Source organism: Triticum aestivum, chromosome 7B (genome assembly GCF_018294505.1).
Source record: "Triticum aestivum cultivar Chinese Spring chromosome 7B, IWGSC CS RefSeq v2.1, whole genome shotgun sequence".
Lineage (NCBI taxonomy): Eukaryota > Viridiplantae > Streptophyta > Magnoliopsida > Poales > Poaceae > Triticum > Triticum aestivum.
In genome coordinates, this window is record NC_057813.1 from 310537309 (window position 1) to 310554915 (window position 17607).

The window sequence follows — 17607 nt, forward strand, 5'->3', positions numbered from 1 at the left end:
TGAGTGATTCAATTCCTACATATGTTTCATACGTGTGTGAGCATTAAATATCTTGTAGCAAAAAACTGCTTTTCTATCTTTAGATAGTACTCGTGGAAGGACCTGCTACTGACATAACCGTAATTACTGAAAAGTAGATAAAAGTAAATGACAATATTCTTATTTTCTTTATTGAGAGGGGTTGGCCCTTTTGTATAGTAGACAAGAATTGACCAACAAGTTGGTAAATCTATTCAAGCTCAATACGATCTCTAAACTGACTGGACTCTTTCCTAACAAAGTTGCTTCATCAATTGATCTATCATGATTCATGAAGAAATAAACTGCCAAGGTTTACCATGTGAGGCTGTATTTGTATTTTGTTTAGAAAGGCTGTATTTGTGCTTTGTTAGCTCAGGGTTAATTTGACAATGGATTCGATAATAAATTCGCGTAACCGATGTATATTTGGTTGCAGTTTATCCCGCCTTCTCAGCTCTCTAGATGGTGTTATACAGAATGAATTGGCTAAAAGGGAACCTTCACTATATCAGTGGTATTCATCTAATCAAAATCCATTGGTGGTGAGGACATTTGTGAACACTTTTGAAAATGATCGACGATTTAATTCTGCAACAGCAATGTATGTTTTATCAATTTCTTTTCATGTAATATGTTTACTGTACAATGCGTAATATGTGGCTCACATATATGTTTGTTTTGTATGTTCTTAGATGCAGCGAAGGCAAGCCAATGGATACTAGTGAAAGTGACCTTTCTTTGCTTGTGCTTGGTCTGTTCTGTCTTGCTGCTATTACGAAGCTAGGATCAGCAAAAGTTTCTTGTCAGCAGTTTTTCTCCATGGTCCCTGATATTATTGGCCGATTCATGGATATGCTTCTTGAATTCGTTCCTATAAGTAAAGCGTATACCTTGACGAAAGATATTGGTCTTCAGAGAGAATTCTTGTGCAATTTTGGTCCTCGTGCTGCTGTTCCTAAGTTTGCTAATGATCATGGACTTGAGATATCATTTTGGATTGATCTGGTTCAGAAACAATTACTAAGGGCTCTTGATCGTGAAAAGATATGGTCAAGACTGACTACAAGTGAAACTATTGAGGTTGGAACCCAACAATACTTCATTTCTAGTTTTAAAATCCTCTCTGATTTGATCTAACCCAATTTGTTTATTTCTTGCTGCAGGTTTTGGAAAAGGACCTAGCGGTATTTGGTTTTTTCATTGCTTTAGGCAGAAGTACACAAGTATACCTGTCTTCCAAAAGTCATACAGATTCAAATGATTCTATCAATAGTATTGTAAGGTGCGATAGATGTGAATTTTAGATAATCTTCTCTCAGTGAAATTGAGTTTTACTCCCTCTGTAAGGTGCGATAGACGTGAATTTTGCAGAGGGAGTACTACATAAGCTGTAGTCTTGACCAAAATCAGGTAGGAAGTGAACTGCTCTAGCGAATTCCACTGCCGCTAAATGGCCTCTCCAGCACCTCCCTCCTTGTTGCCGCCGGTCAGCCGGTGGCATGGCGGGGCTCCTCGGTCTACTCCTCCCTCCCTCCCTGCCCCTTCTCTCGCGGCCCCTCATCCTTGGAGGTTGACATGCTGCAGCCTGAGTGCAGTCCATGGAGCTCCGTTTCCGGTGATCCAAATTCAGTTTGAGGTGGCTATCAGTCGTCGGGGCAGCGATTCGTGGCTGGCATAGCTAGCTGTGTTAGGTGGCTCGACGACCGGCAGCTCCTGTCCTCCTCTCTCGCACTTGTATCGCCTTGGATCTGGGCTGAGCACACGGTGGTTGCGCTGTGGTGTTCGGCAACGACGCCCTCGTGGCGGTCTACCAGTGCAAGGCACCTTGAACTGCTTCTGATGGCTGGCATGTGGTGGCCTGTTGGGCTGGCGCGCTGCTGCCAGATCTGTCCATCCCTTTGTGCTGGCCGGTGCGCCCTAGATGCTGGTATGGCCACTCATCTTTCCTAGGGGTTGCAAGACCGCTTCTTGCGGTAGTGTTGCTCCCTGCCATGTCTGCGCAGAAACCGGATGGTGGTGCCACTGTGACGCCTGGGTATGCTTTATGGGTCGTTCGTTGAGGGTTGTTTGCGGCCATTGGGGCGAGCAGTGCTGGCTGGTCTGGTTGGCTGCGCTGGTTGATGGATAAGTCTGTGTACTAGGGTCCTTGTGGGGCTGCAGCACATGGTCCTTGTGGCAGTTAGGAGGATAAAGTCCTGGACCATCAAGGACTGGCTGTTAGGATAGAGTTCTGTTCTTGACCATCAAGGACTGTCAGTTAGCATCTTAGACTGGCATCTTAGCAGCATCTTAGCATATGCCTTGGCTGGCTAGCAGCCTATAAATATGTATCCCCAACCCCTTAGGTTGGTATGGCATTGTGTGAGAAATAAACCAACGAAAATTGTCCCAACTCTCCTAGTGTCATCCACATCTATCAATGCTCAGGCTGAAAGGTCTAACAAGTGGTATCAGAGCCTCGTTAACCTGCACCCTGAGCATTTCCTGTGAGCAGCCCAAGTCGGTAGCAGCAGCTGCTCCGTCTGCCTCTGGTTACCTTCCTCCCTCCGGACTGTCGAGCAGCAGCTCGTCTTCATCAGCCTCCTCTTCACGCAATAGCCCCCCTGCAGCAAGCCATGTCTGCAGGTCGCTCTCAGCACACGGCTACCTCGAGCATGCGGCGCCGGCAAGAGGCCGAGCGCGCCGTGGCAGAGGAGCGTGAGCGAGCGGCTGTAGCAGCGGCTGCTGCGGCGGCAAGAGTGTCGAGGCTGGCTGCAACGGAGCTGGCAGCAGCCAGAGCGGAGGTAGAAGCAGCCAGGGCGGAGGTAGAAGCAGCAGCAGCAGCAGAAGCAGCCCGTGAGGCTACGGCGGATGCCAAGGCACTCCGCGGCAGCCCCGGCAGCTCCAGCAGCTCCGCGCCTGCGGACGACGGCGCCGACGCAGATCGCGCCAAAGTGGCGCAGGAGCGGACGGCGCAGTGGGCAGCCGAGCACGCCCGCGCTCCAGGTGGAGGCGCGCACCGCGACGGCGGCTGCAACGACCAGGACCGCGGCCTCTACGACGTCCGGACTGTGGTCAGGGATGTTGGTTCCAGTGTTGGGTGGCCTACCCTCACTAAAACCAACTACGTCGAGTGGGCCGGGATCATGAAGGTCAGGCTCCAGGTGCGGCGCATGTGGGAGGCAGTCCAGGACAGCAACGTCGACCACCTAGAGGATCGACGGGCGCTGGACGCCCTCATCGCCGCAGTCCCGCCCGAGATGCAGTTCTCGCTTTCCAACAAGTGGACTGCCAAGGAGGCTTGGGACGCCATCGCCGCAGCACGCATCGGCAGCGACCGTGCTCGCAAGTCCACCCTGCAGGCACTTCGTAAGGAGTGGGAGAACCTGGGCTTCAAGCCAGGTGAGGACGTTGATGACTTTGCTCTCCGTCTCAACACTCTGCTGCAGAAGATGGTGAAGTTTGGCGATGCCACCTACACCGAGGAGAGAGCTGTCGAGAAGCTTTTTCGGTGCATTCCCGAGAAGTACAAGCAGATGGCTCGCTCGATCGAGTCGTTGCTGGACCTCTCCACGATGACGATCGAGGAGGCGATAGGTCGACTCAAGGTCGTCGACACCGACGAGCCACAGCCCCCCTCGGGGCCCGTCACCACCGGCGGGAAGCTGCTCCTAACTCGGGAGCAGTGGGATCCCAGCCTTGGTGACAAGAAGGGGGAGCCTTCCTCCTCGACGGGCGGCCGCAAGCGTGGCAAGCAGCGTAAGGCGCGAAGAGGCCCCCCGGGCAGGGCACAAGGACGTGCCGAAGGTGACGCCCGCGGAGGCGCCAAGGACGGCGCCGCTGGCAAGCCCAGGCCGGCACAAGACAACAATTGCCACAACTGTGGCCGGTTTGGCCATTGGGCCAATGAGTGTCGGCAACCACGACAAGGCCAGGCTCACGTCGCACAGGCGAAGGAGGAGGAGACGGCTCTGTTCATGGCGCATGCAAGCATTGAGCTACCCTCGGCGACTCCAGTCGCAAAGGCTTTCATCCACCTCGATGAGCCAAAAGCACACGCTCTTCTCGGCGATGGCTCCCGGAAGGACAAGGCTACGGGATGGTGCCTCGACACCGGCGCCACCCACCACATGACCGGTCGAAGGGAATTCTTCGCCGAGCTCGACTCCGATGCGCGAGGCTCCGTCAAGTTCGGGGATGCCTCCGCTGTGGAGATAAAGGGCGTCAGCTCCGTCATCTTCACCACCAAGATGGGAGAGCACCGGCTGCTCACCGGTGTCTACTACATCCCCGCGCTAAGGAATTCCATCATCAGCTTGGGACAGCTGGATGAGAACGGCTCACGCGTGCTGATTGAGCATGGGGTCCTACGCTTCTGGGATCGCCAGCGTCGCCTTCTCGCCAAGGTGCCCAGAGGTGAAAATCGACTCTACGTCCTTGATGTGCAGGTGGCACAACCGGTCTGTCTCGCTGTCCGTCGAGACGACGAGGCGTGGCAGTGGCATGAGCGCTTTGGGCACCTTCACTTTGAGGCCCTGAAGCGTCTAAGTGCCAAGGAGATGGTGCGAGGCCTGCCATGCCTCGACCATGTGGAGCAGTTCTGCGACATCTGCGTACTGACAAAGCAGAGACGACTCCCCTTTCCCCAACAGGCGAGTTTTCGGGCTAAGGAGAAGCTGGAGCTCGTGCACGGAGACCTGTGCGGCCCGGTGACGCCAGCCACACCAGGAGGTCGACGCTACTTCCTGCTGCTCGTCGACAATCTCTCCCGCTACATGTGGGTGATGATCCTCGGCAGTAAGGGAGAAGCGGCGGACGCCATCAGGCGCGCGCAGGTTGGTGTGGAGGCGGAGAGCGGCCGCAAATTGCGCGTGTTGCGCACTGACAACGGCGGCGAGTTCACGGCGGCTGAATTCGCGTCGTACTGCGCCGATGAGGGCATCCAGCGCCACTACTCCGCGTCATACAGCCCGCAGCAAAACGGCGTCGTCGAGCGGCGCAACCAGACGGTTGTGGGGATGGCTCGGGCTCTCCTCAAGCAGAGAGGGATGCCGGCTGTCTTCTGGGGAGAGGCGGTGCTAACGGCCGTCTACATCCTCAACCGCTCTCCTACTAAGGCACTCGACGGCAGAACTCCGTACGAGGCCTGGCATGGGCGGAAGCCGGCGGTCTCTCATTTGCGGGTCTTTGGCTGCCTTGCGTTCGCCAAGGAGCTCGGCCACATCGGCAAGCTCGACGACAGGAGCACTCCGGGAGTCTTCATCGGCTACGCGGAGGGCTCAAAGGCCTACCGCATCCTCGACCCAAAGACACAACGTGTGCGCACAGCGCGAGACGTCGTGTTCAACGAAGGGCGAGGGTGGCAATGGGACAAGGCGGTGGACGACGGCTCGACGCCGACGTATGACGACTTCATTGTCGAGTACGCTCACTTCAAGGAAGCTGGGGGAGCAAGCAGCTCCTCTTCACCGGGCACGTCTACCCCGGCCCCCAAAACTACATCGACTCCGGCGCCTGCTACACCGACGACACCACAACCGGCGACGCCGCATACTCCAGCCCCGGCGGTCGCCACTCCGGGCTCGTCTTCATCAGCACCAGCTCACGCAGAGCACAACCCGATGAAGTTCGCTTCCTCGCTCACTCACGACGAGGAGCGGGCCGACGCATGGTATGGAGGCGAACCGCTGCGGTACCGTACGATGGATAATGTGCTCGGCGACCAGCCGGTGCCAGGACTGGTGCCACGTGACCTGGAGGGGCAGCTACAGCTCGTGTGTGAAGACGGCGAACCACGGTCCTTTGCAGAGGCCGAGAGAGACGCGGCATGGCGCGCCGCGATGAAGTTGGAGATGGATGCGGTCGAGCAAAACCGCACCTGGGAGCTTGCTGATCTCCCTCGAGGTCACCGCGCAATCACCCTTAAGTGGGTGTTCAAGTTGAAGAGGGATGGAGCCGGCGCCATCATCAAGCACAAGGCTCGTTTGGTGGCCCGAGGCTTCTTGCAGCAGGAAGGAGTCGACTTCGACGACGCTTTCGCTCCCGTGGCACGGATGGAGTCCGTGCGACTTCTCCTTGCGCTGGCTGCCCAGGAGGGCTGGCGTGTCCACCACATGGACGTTAAGTCGGCATTCCTCAACGGCGACTTGAAGGAGGAAGTCTACGTGCATCAGCCACCGGGGTTTACGATTCCCGGCCAGGAGGGCAAGGTGCTCCGCCTGCGCAAGGCTCTCTATGGCCTGCGGCAGGCACCCAGGGCGTGGAACGCCAAGCTGGACTCCACGCTGAAGAAGATGGGTTTCGAGCAGAGCCCGCATGAGGCTGCCGTCTACTGACGGGGGAGTGGAGGAAATGCCCTGCTGGTGGGCGTCTACGTTGACGACCTGGTGATCACCGGCACCAAAGATGCAGAGGTGGCGGCGTTCAAGGAAGACATGAAGGCCACGTTCCAGATGAGTGACCTGGGGCTCCTCTCCTTCTATCTAGGGATTGAGGTGCACCAGGACCACTCCGGGATCGCGCTTCGACAGTCCGCCTACGCCAAGCGCATCGTTGAGCTAGCTGGGCTCACCGACTGCCATCCAGCTCTCACTCCGATGGAGGAGAGGCTGAAACTAAGTCGCGACAGCACGACGGAGGAAGTGGATGCTACGCAGTACCGACGCCTTGTGGGGAGCCTTCGCTACCTCACTCACACACGGCCGGACTTGGCATTCTCCGTCGGCTATGTCAGTCGGTTCATGGAGCGACCAACGTCGGAACACCAGCAGGCAGTGAAGAGGATCGTCCGCTACATAGCAGGGACCTCGACCACGGCCTCCATTACCCTAGGTGCCCTGGGGCGGCACACTTCGTCGGGTACAGCGACAGCGACCACGCCGGCGACATCGACACCAGCAAGAGCACGAGCGGGATCCTCCTCTTCCTCGGCAAGTGTCTCGTGAGCTGGCAATCAGTCAAGCAGCAGGTGGTGGCCCTGTCCAGCTGTGAGGCTGAGTACATAGCGGCCTCCACCGCCTGTACTCAGGCGCTCTGGCTTGCTCGACTGCTTGGTGATCTTCTCGTTCAAGACACCAGAACGGTGCAGCTCCTGGTGGACAGCAAGTCCGCCCTGGCCCTGGCAAAGAACCCCGTGTTCCACGAACGGAGCAAGCACATCCGACTGAGGTATCACTTCATCCGCAGCTGTGTGGAAGAAGGGAGCATCGAGGCGAGCTACATCAACACCAAGGATCAGCTCGCAGACCTGCTCACCAAGCCCCTTGGGAGGGTCAAGTTCCTCGAACTTTGCTCCAGGATTGGGATGATTCAACTCTCCCACAAGACGACGTACAAGACTTAGGGGGAGAATGATGGATAAGTCTGTGTACTAGGGTCCTTGTGGGGCTGCAGCACATGGTCCTTGTGGCAGTTAGGAGGATAAAGTCCTGGACCATCAAGGACTGGCTGTTAGGATAGAGTTCTGTTCTTGACCATCAAGGACTGTCAGTTAGCATCTTAGACTGGCATCTTAGCAGCATCTTAGCATATGCCTTGGCTGGCTAGCAGCCTATAAATATGTATCCCCAACCCCTCAGGTTGGTATGGCATTGTGTGAGAAATAAACCAACGAAAATTGTCCCAACTCTCCTAGTGTCATCCACATCTATCAATGCTCAGGCTGAAAGGTCTAACACTGGTTTGTTCGGCAGCAGACGAGACAATGGCGTTGGTGGTATCAGAGGTGTGCTTGGCGTGCTGGCTGGCTTGGCTTGCTGTGTGTGGGTGGCCCGGCATCCGCCGGGAGGCTGACGTCGGCTGGTGCCCTGACGCGGTGGTTGGCGGCATGGCGTCGGTTGGTACCTTGTCCAGTAGTGCCTGGATTCGTGCAACTAGCTTTCCGCCTCCCTTGCGGTCGGCGTGGAGCTTGGCTTGATGCGGCTGTGGGTGTTGCTAGGTGCGTTGGCTTCATATCGCAGATCTGAGCATCTTGCTGCAGATCTCGGTCGGCTGATGCACGGGCCCTCTGGGCCACAGGCTGGCTCCTTTTGTAGGCGGAATCATGGTTGGTCCATGCTGATCCTGATGCATAACGTGGGCTGGCCTCTGTTGGCGGGGTGGTGGGCCATCCATGCTAACAAATTGGCATGGTTGTAGGCGGTGCTAGGTTCTTGCTGTTGTGTCTTCGTTTGGTTGTAGCCGAGGCGTGAGTTGTGGTTTGGTGCTTCAAGCGAAAGCCCTACAAGACCTTTGTCGGTGCTGCCGCTGAGGGCGTTCTCAGGGTCCGTCACCTCCTTGTTGGCATCGTCGAGGAGCCCAAGTCCATGTCCGTCCCTCTTGGTCCAGTGTCCGGGTGAAAACCTAGATCGGGCTTGCCGGGTTGACGACGCGGCATTGAAGATGTCACCATTTTCATGGAGGCATTGTTCTTGGAGGTCTGACCCTAGGTTGGCTTGCGCGGTGGAGTACACTTTGGCTCTATCTGGTAGATCCAGGTACGCTCGCAACATGCCAATGCGGCTACCGTGGGTGGCATGGGTAGTGGACCCTGGAGGATCCCATGCTGTGGCGTTTTGGTCGCATGGGGGCACTCGACGGGTTTCGATTTACGGATGCTGGCACATGCTGCAACAGATGGGGGATGTGGTGATGTGTGGTGGTGCAGCTTTGAAAACTAGCGGTGCCGGCGGCCGTGTGAGGCCGGCGGTCTGCGGCGCCATCTGTCTGCTCCAGAGCGGGAGCGACCCCAACTTTGTGTCTCCTCAGAGTTGGAAACTCGCTTCCTGTCATGGAGTTTGCGTCGTGTTTGCTTGTGTGGATGGCATCTAGGCCGGGATTTGTTTGGTGGTGTAATGTTTTTTGTTTTAGTCTTGTCTTATGTGCTCAATTGTTTCGGTCTACTTTTAGACTTGTATGATTGTAAATCTTTCTTTCTATCGATGCATCGAGAAGCAAGCTTTGCATTTTCTCCAAAAAAAATTAGTGTTTAACTTATCAGCTTATGGTCATCCAGGTACCTTATTGGTGGGAGCGTCCTATATTATCCACAGTTGTCCTCGATTAGTTCTTATCAGTTGTATGTGGAGGTAAGTATGCATGCAACAGAGTGAGCTCTGATGCTAATTCGCTTTTCAAACGGTTAATATGACTTTCTTGTCTTCAGGTTGTTTGTGAAGAGCTTGAGTGGCTTCCATTTTACTATGAAGATGTGCCAACGCCAATAGTTGATACTGAAGGCAGAGAAGAAATGCCTAAAAGAGAACTGATATCAAGGGTGCTAAATGTCTGCACTTATTGGTTGACTAGTTTTATAAAGTATAGCTCATGGCTTGAGAACCCCTTAAATGTAAAGGCAGCACGATTCCTATCTAAGGGGTATGTCAACCTTCAGTTTTGGTGATAATTCTCTCACCTTATGTTACAGATATGGATTTGCAACTAACATTAATACATGTCAACAAATTTGGCAGGCATGCCATGTTGAGCGACTGCATGACTGAGCTTGACATAGCAAAGTAAGCAGGAATGTCCAGTCGTATCTGCTACTCTCTCCGTTCGGAAATAAGTGACGTGGTCACTTATTTCTAGAATACCTGATATATGCTTATTTCCACATGGAGGGAATACTTGATATATGCTTATTTTACATATTGTGTAGAATGTCCATATGTTATATGATATATTTACTCGCTACATGGCAGAAATAATATGCCTAAAGACCGAAGTTTTCAAGAAACTGGAGTATTGGTTGATGCGCCTGAGCTAGCTTCCATTGACAAGGTGTTTGTTATAGAATGCACTTCTGGATTGCTATTATGTTTTTCATTGTTTTGCAAACCCCAACTAAAGCAATGTTCTTCAGTATTGATGAAGTTCTTTTCCTTTTATATGTTCTGAGATGTTACTGGAAATACATTACTGATTATATTAAATATCAATGTCCTTGGGATTTCGAAGTTATAAGTCCGATTATCAAATTTCTACAATAAACTGTTGTGCAGATAATTAGATGCCCTGGTCTGTACATGAGATTCCTTTTAGCATATAAACTACATGTCTCATTAGATGTATTTTAAGATCTAGTGGAGAAAGAGAGGATGGATCCAGTTTACACATATATGCTTCTCTTCGTGAGCTTTCTTCCAATGGACAGTAATCATATGTTAGATGTGGTATATGGTATGTTTCTTGAACACACTTAGGTTGAGGTAATTTTCTGTTTCCTTTGGAGAACTCATTAAAAAACATAAGCAATTGATTTCTATGAGCTCTTTTGTACTTACTTTACCATTGAAATCATTTTTAATTTATAATGGTGATTCCCTGGAGAGTATAAATTGCACTCTACTGGTAGATTGTCACTTGTTTCACACTGCACCTGTTTTGTAGCAATAAACACCAAGTACCAGGGTAGAGGGAATAAAATTGCACTTCATACTGTTATGGATGCACCTTATCTCTATTAAGTATGTACCCCCACGTACAAATATACATCTTAAACAAATATTATACCTCTTTATCATTCTCAATATACCTTATTAATTATTCTAATGTACCTCAATACAAGTTTCATGAATAAATATCATCGAAGCCCTCAATATGTACTGTATACATTTTTTACGTACAAAAATGCAATTTACTTGTAAATAAAATAAAATATATGGTCTCAAATGTAACTTTCCATCAAACTCATTCTGGGGTATCTAGTAATTGTTAATGAAGTATATTAAAAACGATAAAGAGGTATAACCAATTCATCTATGTGGTATATGAGGAGCGGGGGTATGTACTCCCAGGAGTATATACCTAAATTCGTCTATGCATCATATTTTTTGCATACTCCTTTTTACGTACAAATGTGTACATATTTCACAAATATAGTAAAGACTATGGGCTCACTTGCAAATTTTTCATGTACCTCATTTTGGAGTATTTTAGATTGTACATTAACATACTAAAAATGATAAAGTAGTATATATACTACCACGTAGAAGCAGCCAGATAGATTTGATATATGATTTTGTTTTAATTTTCCTCATCTATTGTTCCTCATCATTCTCCTTTGGTTGTTTGGAACTCGACCTCGAGTTATCTTCATAGGGCGCTTCTTCTGGGTTGTAGAGAGTCAAGCCCGCAACATTGAAAGTGTTAGATATACCCATGTCGCTTGGAAGATCTATCACATAAGCATTATCATTTATCTTCCTCGTAATAGAGAAGGGCCCATACTTTCGCTGCCTAAGCTTCCCTTTAACACCTAAAGGCAGCCTCTCTTTTTGGAGGTAGACCATCACCTCCCCAACTTGGAATGATTTTGGTCTCTTTTTACAGTCAGCAAGTTGTTTATATTTCTGATTTTGTGCTTCCAAAACACTATGAATCTCTTCAAATAACTCAGTGTAATTATCAACAAAGAACAATGCTGATTTTGAGTTTTCCCTGATGGTAGCTTCACAAGGTCCACCACCTGTGTTGGAACTTTAGTGCAGACAATGGAAAAAGGACTCCTTCCTGTGGATCTATGCTTTATTGTAGGACAACTCTGCAAGAGATAAAGCCAAATCCCATTGCCCCTTTCTTTCTCCACAAATGCAACTGATCAGATTACCCAAAAATTTGTTCAACACTTAAGTTTGTCCATCTGTTTGTGGATGGGCAGTGCTGGAAATTTTTAATTAGTGTTGAATTGCTTCCACGAAGTGAGCGAAAATGCAGCAAGAAACTTGCTACCACGTTCTGAGGCGATGGACCTTGGAACTCCATGAAGTTTGACCACTTCTCGAAAGAATAGGTTTGCCACATGATGAACATCCATTGTCTCGTGACATCGGATGAAATGAGCCATCTTAGAGAATCTGTCTACGACCACAAACACAAACATCACTCCCTCGTCTTGTTCTTGGCAAGCCCAAGATGAAGTCCATAGAGATATCCTCCCATGGAGCAACAGGAACAGGCAAAGGCATGTGTAACCCTGTGTTCTGAACTTGTCCTTTGCAGGTTTGACATATGGGGCACCGCTGAATAAACTTTCCAGCACCTCTCTTTAGTTGTGGCCAAAAATAACAAGCCTCCATGTTAGCGATAGTCTTGTCGCGTCCAACATAGCCACTAAGATATCACTTGAATGGAGCTCTCTAACGTAGAGAACTTGTTGGCATGCACAAATGATCATTTTTGAAGAGATAGCCATCTTGCGCCAAATAGTCATCACCTAACAGCTAGCCCCTTGTGTGCTTCACCCAAACATGGCCATAGTCTTCGTCACCCTCAAACAACCCCTTTATTTGATCCATGCCTAGAAGTTCAGACTCAAAAGAAATCAAGAGGCATGCATGCCGACTCAAAGCATCTGCCACTCCATTAGTTGTTCCAGATTTATGCATGATGAGATAATTAAAGCTCTCCAGATATGTTGCCCATCTTGCCAGCATGCGATCAACATGCTTTTGATTTCTAAAATGCTTCAAGGATTGATGGTCACTGTTTTGTTTGGTAGAATAATGATCTTTCTCTTGTTCCAAATGAAAGACTAAGAATTTTCCTTGCCCTTGTGTGTAGTATCCACATCAAATTGCCAAGGTCTTCCTAGAAGGACATGACTGGCATCCATATCAACTACATCAGACAACACATTTGAGAGATAATGCTTGACCAAAGAAAGTGGCAGGTTGCATTGTTTGGTGATCCTCGTATTCACTCCTTTCTTGATCCACCCAATAGTGTAGGGGTTTGGATGATCATGAGTCTCAAGCTTTAAATGGTTCACCAACTTCTGGGAGATAAGATTCTTGCAGCTACAACTATCAATCACTAATTTGCATACCTTGCCATTCACCGTGCATTTGCTCTCAAATATTTTCTTCCGTTGTGTGTCATCAGGTTGTGATGTGGAACATAGGAGACGCTGAATCACACATACCACCTCTCCACCTTCTTGACAGACATCCTGTCCATCTATATCCTCAGATTCGTATTCTTCCTCATTTCCTTCACCATCATGGATAGTTGTGTAACAAATTTCCTCAATGGCGGACGTTTGTAACTGAACTTCTCACTTTTCAATGCAAAGAAACGCAAAGCTTTTGCATTTTCTTGAAAAAATTTCCTCAATGGGCAACCGCTGGATATGTGTCCCTCTTCACCGCATTTATAGCATTTTGGGCCTTCATTCGCCTTAACCTTGCCTCTAGTTTGCTTCGGGATGGGCTTTTTTGCCTTTGGTGGAGTAGTCTTTTCACCGAAAAAGGCTTTCTCCCGCTTTATAAATAAAGCAAACCACCACAGCCACAAAGTCATCCAGAGGTTCACACCCCTCCCCCCCCACACACACAACAAGTTGCACGACATAGAGTACAGGAGGGTTCTGCCGAGGGCACAACTCAACAAGCCCTAAAAACGAAAACAAAGGCGGTTACACTGCAGGTAATAAGCTAATCTGGCTCAGGTGGTGGAGGAGGAAGCGGCGGCGCCAAGCGAAGAGCCATCGCGCGAAGGTTTGCAATGATGATGTTGATGGCGTCCTAGTCCTGGAGGCGGCTAAGCGGCCGCCAGAGCTGCAAATAACCACACATTTTGAATATTGCGTCAGTGGCACGTCGAAGAGGCACTCGCTGGATGACAAGCTTATTACGCACAGTCCAGAGTGTCCAAGCAAGGACCCCAATGAGCAGCACCCCTAATGTGGCGGTCTGACGGGGTAGAAGCCTGGATCTCAGTGAGGAGGTTCAGGAAGTTGGTGTTGCACCAACTACCCCTGGCGACCTCACAGAGACAGCTCCAGAGGAACTGGGCGGAGACGCACGAGAAGAAAATGTGATTCGAGGTGTCTGGAGTCCCACAAAGGGGACACATCCCATTGCCCGGGCCATTCTGTTTTAACACTCCACGCCGGAGGGAAGCCGGCCGCGGATCCATTGCCACAAGAAGATCTTGATCTTGAGGGGCACGCGGATAGCCCAGATTATCTCGAAGGCCGCCGGGCCCGGGGAGGGGGCTATGGCCTGGTATAGGGACTTCGTGGAGAATCTGCCCGAGGGCTCAAGGCGCCAGGATAGGCGGTCATGAGGATGCGCCAGATCCGGCTCGTGATGCGCAACGGCCTCCAGGAGCTCATGCCAAGCGGCGATTTCCGGGGGCCCAAATGGCCGCCGGAACACGAAACGCCCTAAATCAATAAGGGCCGTCTCAACGGAGATCCTAGGTTCCACCGCAATGTAGAAGAGATCTGGGAACCGGGCACCGAAGGGGGAGTCCCCCGCCCACCGGTCGAACCAAAACAGAGTGGCTGTCCTAGAGCCTACCGTGATGGAGGTCCCGATGCGGAGAACCGGGAGGAGCTGGATGACTGACTGCCAGAACTGGGAGCCCCCTGTCCTGAGGCAGAAGGCAATAGGTTGGCCGTGCAAGTATTTGTTCCGGATGATTTGCAACCAGAGGCCACCCTCGCCATTCGCCAACCGTGCAAGTGTTTGTGATGGAGCAGTCTTTTCTTTTACTCTATTAGTGTGACTCCTAGATGAGCCTTCAACATGAGGACATGTAGTCTTAGTTGTCTTTCTTGTCCTCACAAACCTGTCGGCCTTTAAGGCTAGAGCATGTGCTTGATCAATGGACCAGATTTGTTGCACCATCAATCGACCTTGAATAGCATCGTTGAGACCATCGTTGAGACCATCGATGTACCTCCGCTTCGGCCCAAGCCTACCGGCGACGGGCCTCGCTCCGCTCGCTCGTCAGAAGTTAGCCTTTCTCTTTATACTTGAATTTGGAGCATAACATAACACTATATATTACACATGACTTGGGGTACAAGGATGAACAGATAGCCGAATACAGACTCCTAGGCCAATAGTAATACTCCTTAACACTCCCCTCAAATGCAAAGCGGATGGAATAGCATTGCATTTGATGAAGTGTAACACTAGAAGAAAATAATAATCCAAAATCCACGGCTTGAGAGTCGTTGTAGCATGGAGAGTCTTCAAAACCTGTCGAGTCAAGCCAATAGGAATACTAATACACACTACCCTTAAATGCAAAGCATATGCAATTTCATTTCATTTGAAGAAGTGTAACACTAGAAGAAAATAATAATCCAAAATCCGCGTCAGCATGGAGAGTCTTTAAAACCTGTCAAGTCAAGCCAATAGGAATAACGAGAAGATGGTGCACCAGAGGAAGACACCACATCAGTAGAAGATACAAGATAAGTATCAAAGAGAAGATGTGTTGTCGAAAGAAGATGGCACATCAAAGGAATGAAGCATTGCGCATAAAATCATAGCCCAAGAAAACCGGCGGTGAAAGAAGCTCGGCGGCAAGAGAATGGGCGCAGATTTTCAATGCAAAAAGAGGCCAAGGCGGTGGCGATGAGGATGGTCTCCACCATTGGTAACACGAGAGATTGAAACATATCCCGATGATGACGACATTGTGCCTATTTCTTTTTACAGCCAACGGATCTGGATAGGGGGAGCCTTTTGGCGGCTAAAGGACCACAGAGTGCAGATTTAGCGAACGGTGGAGAAAGGCCCAGTGCTAGCTAGCAGGTCCAGTGGACAGAGGAAACAGTGGCGAGCAGGTCCAGCAGGGAGCAGGAGCGGCGCACTGGGCCGTCTCCTGGTGAACAGCAGTGGCAGCCGGGAGCTTGAAGTTGACATCAGCAGCCGTCCTGGGGAGAGGAGGGAACATCAATCTGGGGACTACAAGCTCCTCGTCACGAGCGCTAGTACAGGAAAAGGAAGTAGCAGCCCAGTCCAAGGAGGAGATGGGCGATCCAAATCGGGATGGCTACCTGGCGTGACCGGTGTGCGAGAAGATGCGCAGCGTAATGTATACTCCCTCCGTCCCAAAATAAGTGTCTTAACTTTGTATTAACTTTAGTACAAAGTTGTACTAAGATTAAGACAGTTATTTTGGGACGGAGGGAATATTACACAAGACTTGGGGTACAGGGAAGGACACATAGCCTAATACGGACTCCTAGATCAATACTAATACTCCTTAACATGTACCACCTCCCTGCTACTTCTCATCGCCCAAGGGAATCTACATATGTGAACCACTTGTGAGTCAGTAGCCAAGGCCCCACATGTAAGGCTTGCCTTCTAGTTCTGCCCCATCCTATTTTTCATGTAGTAGCCTTAGCAGGGCAAGGTCTCAACGGGAGGGAAGAAAGGCTCTATGGAATCTCATCTTGTTAGAAGTGATATGATCTGTGCAGCGGTGTTCCAGAGGTGGTGCAAAGTGCAATATTACTCCCTCTACCATGGTGTTTTGTGTTTATTGTTGCAAAAAGTGGTGATGTGCGCCACACGTGGCAATCTACTTGGTGCAAAGTGGGAGTTACGCTTCCCTGAATAATGCTATCTCTTGGTAAAGCTTGATGATCATAGTTTCAATTATTGCAGTCACTTGAAAGTGTTGAGGAAGCTTTGGTTAAGTTAGAAAATTTGCTTCAAGAATTGCATCTTTCCAGTTCCAACTCTGGTAAGGAGGATCTAAAGGCTGCATGTTCCGATCTGGAAATGATCAGAAGACTGAAGAAGGAAGCAGAATTTCTTGAGGCTTCCTTTCGAGCAAAAGCAGAATATCTGGAGGTGAGCTTAGTATTTTTACTATTTTTCTTCTACTGCAATTATCTGCAGTAGACATGTACTTTCCTATTTGAAAATAGTCAGTCTTGCATACAAGTAACGTGATCACAGTGATTTCTTGAGGTATTTCACTGCATAAGGGTTGAGGAGCATTCCACCAACTATGGTGGCTATGAAGGACTCATTGTTCCTTGCACTTTTTGAAGAGAACACAAGATCTCATTTCTTTTGGTTTTCCAATAGAAGTAGTTTAGGCTCCTGAGCTCCTTTCTGACTGGTTCTGGGGATGATTTATTTGTTTGAAAACGTTGTCCATCCTTCCACATGCTGCAATTGTACATGGTTTATATCATGAACATGAAGTTATTTAGTTGATTCCAGTAATACTACCATGACTCTAAAGTTTTTGATGGTTGACTACCATTCCAGTAAGGCACGCAAACATGAACCCCAATTGTATAGTCAATAATATCATAGGGTGACACAATAACGATTTTAGACAACCATGATACATGTGCTGAAGTTTTTGATGGTTAACTAGGCTGATACTATTAGCAGAGTGTTACCTCCTGCTGGCGAGGGAGAACACGGAAAGACGGGCAGCATGGTTAATGAGGTTTTAACACCACAAAAACCAGTAAATAGGTGATATTCTCTTGTAACTAATTCCATTATGGTTGTGATAGGTGATTTGACGGTGAAAATAAATGATTTTCGGTTTTTATTATTTTTATTATGTTAGGATGGAGAACAATCGTCGTCCGTTTTGGGACATTTTTGGTACGACTGCTGGAAGGAAAATTGTGCCAGCACAACAAGCTGTGGATCAGGATGTATGAATTTGTGCATTATATCTTCTCTACATCATTTCTTTGCATTCGGGGCAGCGTGATTCTCCTCTATGGTTTGTGGGATTGGGTCATTGAGCTGCCGCAATGGGGGTGTGTGACACAGCTTTGCTGGGGACAGCATGCAGTCACCACGCAGCCCCACACACGTTACACCTCTGACTACATTCCCCGCACCATAT

The 17607-nt window shown here is 49.7% G+C and overlaps 1 protein-coding gene across 2 annotated transcripts in view; it reads left to right on the forward strand.

Annotated features, from left to right (window-relative positions):
• LOC123162121 (uncharacterized) overlaps positions 1 to 17607 on the forward strand; it is a 37747-nt gene that overhangs the window by 13147 nt on the left and 6993 nt on the right. The window contains exons 4-13 of one of the 2 annotated variants that reach the window (XM_044579917.1): positions 458 to 622; positions 714 to 1101; positions 1185 to 1303; positions 8993 to 9065; positions 9143 to 9354; positions 9450 to 9494; positions 9681 to 9759; positions 16392 to 16580; positions 17119 to 17222; positions 17320 to 17410. In XM_044579917.1, the coding sequence (XP_044435852.1) occupies positions 458 to 622; positions 714 to 1101; positions 1185 to 1303; positions 8993 to 9065; positions 9143 to 9354; positions 9450 to 9494; positions 9681 to 9759; positions 16392 to 16580; positions 17119 to 17222; positions 17320 to 17410 (1465 nt within the window). The remainder of the gene's footprint in view (positions 1 to 457; positions 623 to 713; positions 1102 to 1184; positions 1304 to 8992; positions 9066 to 9142; positions 9355 to 9449; positions 9495 to 9680; positions 9760 to 16391; positions 16581 to 17118; positions 17223 to 17319; positions 17411 to 17607) is intronic. The other variant, XM_044579918.1, reaches the window with a different exon arrangement.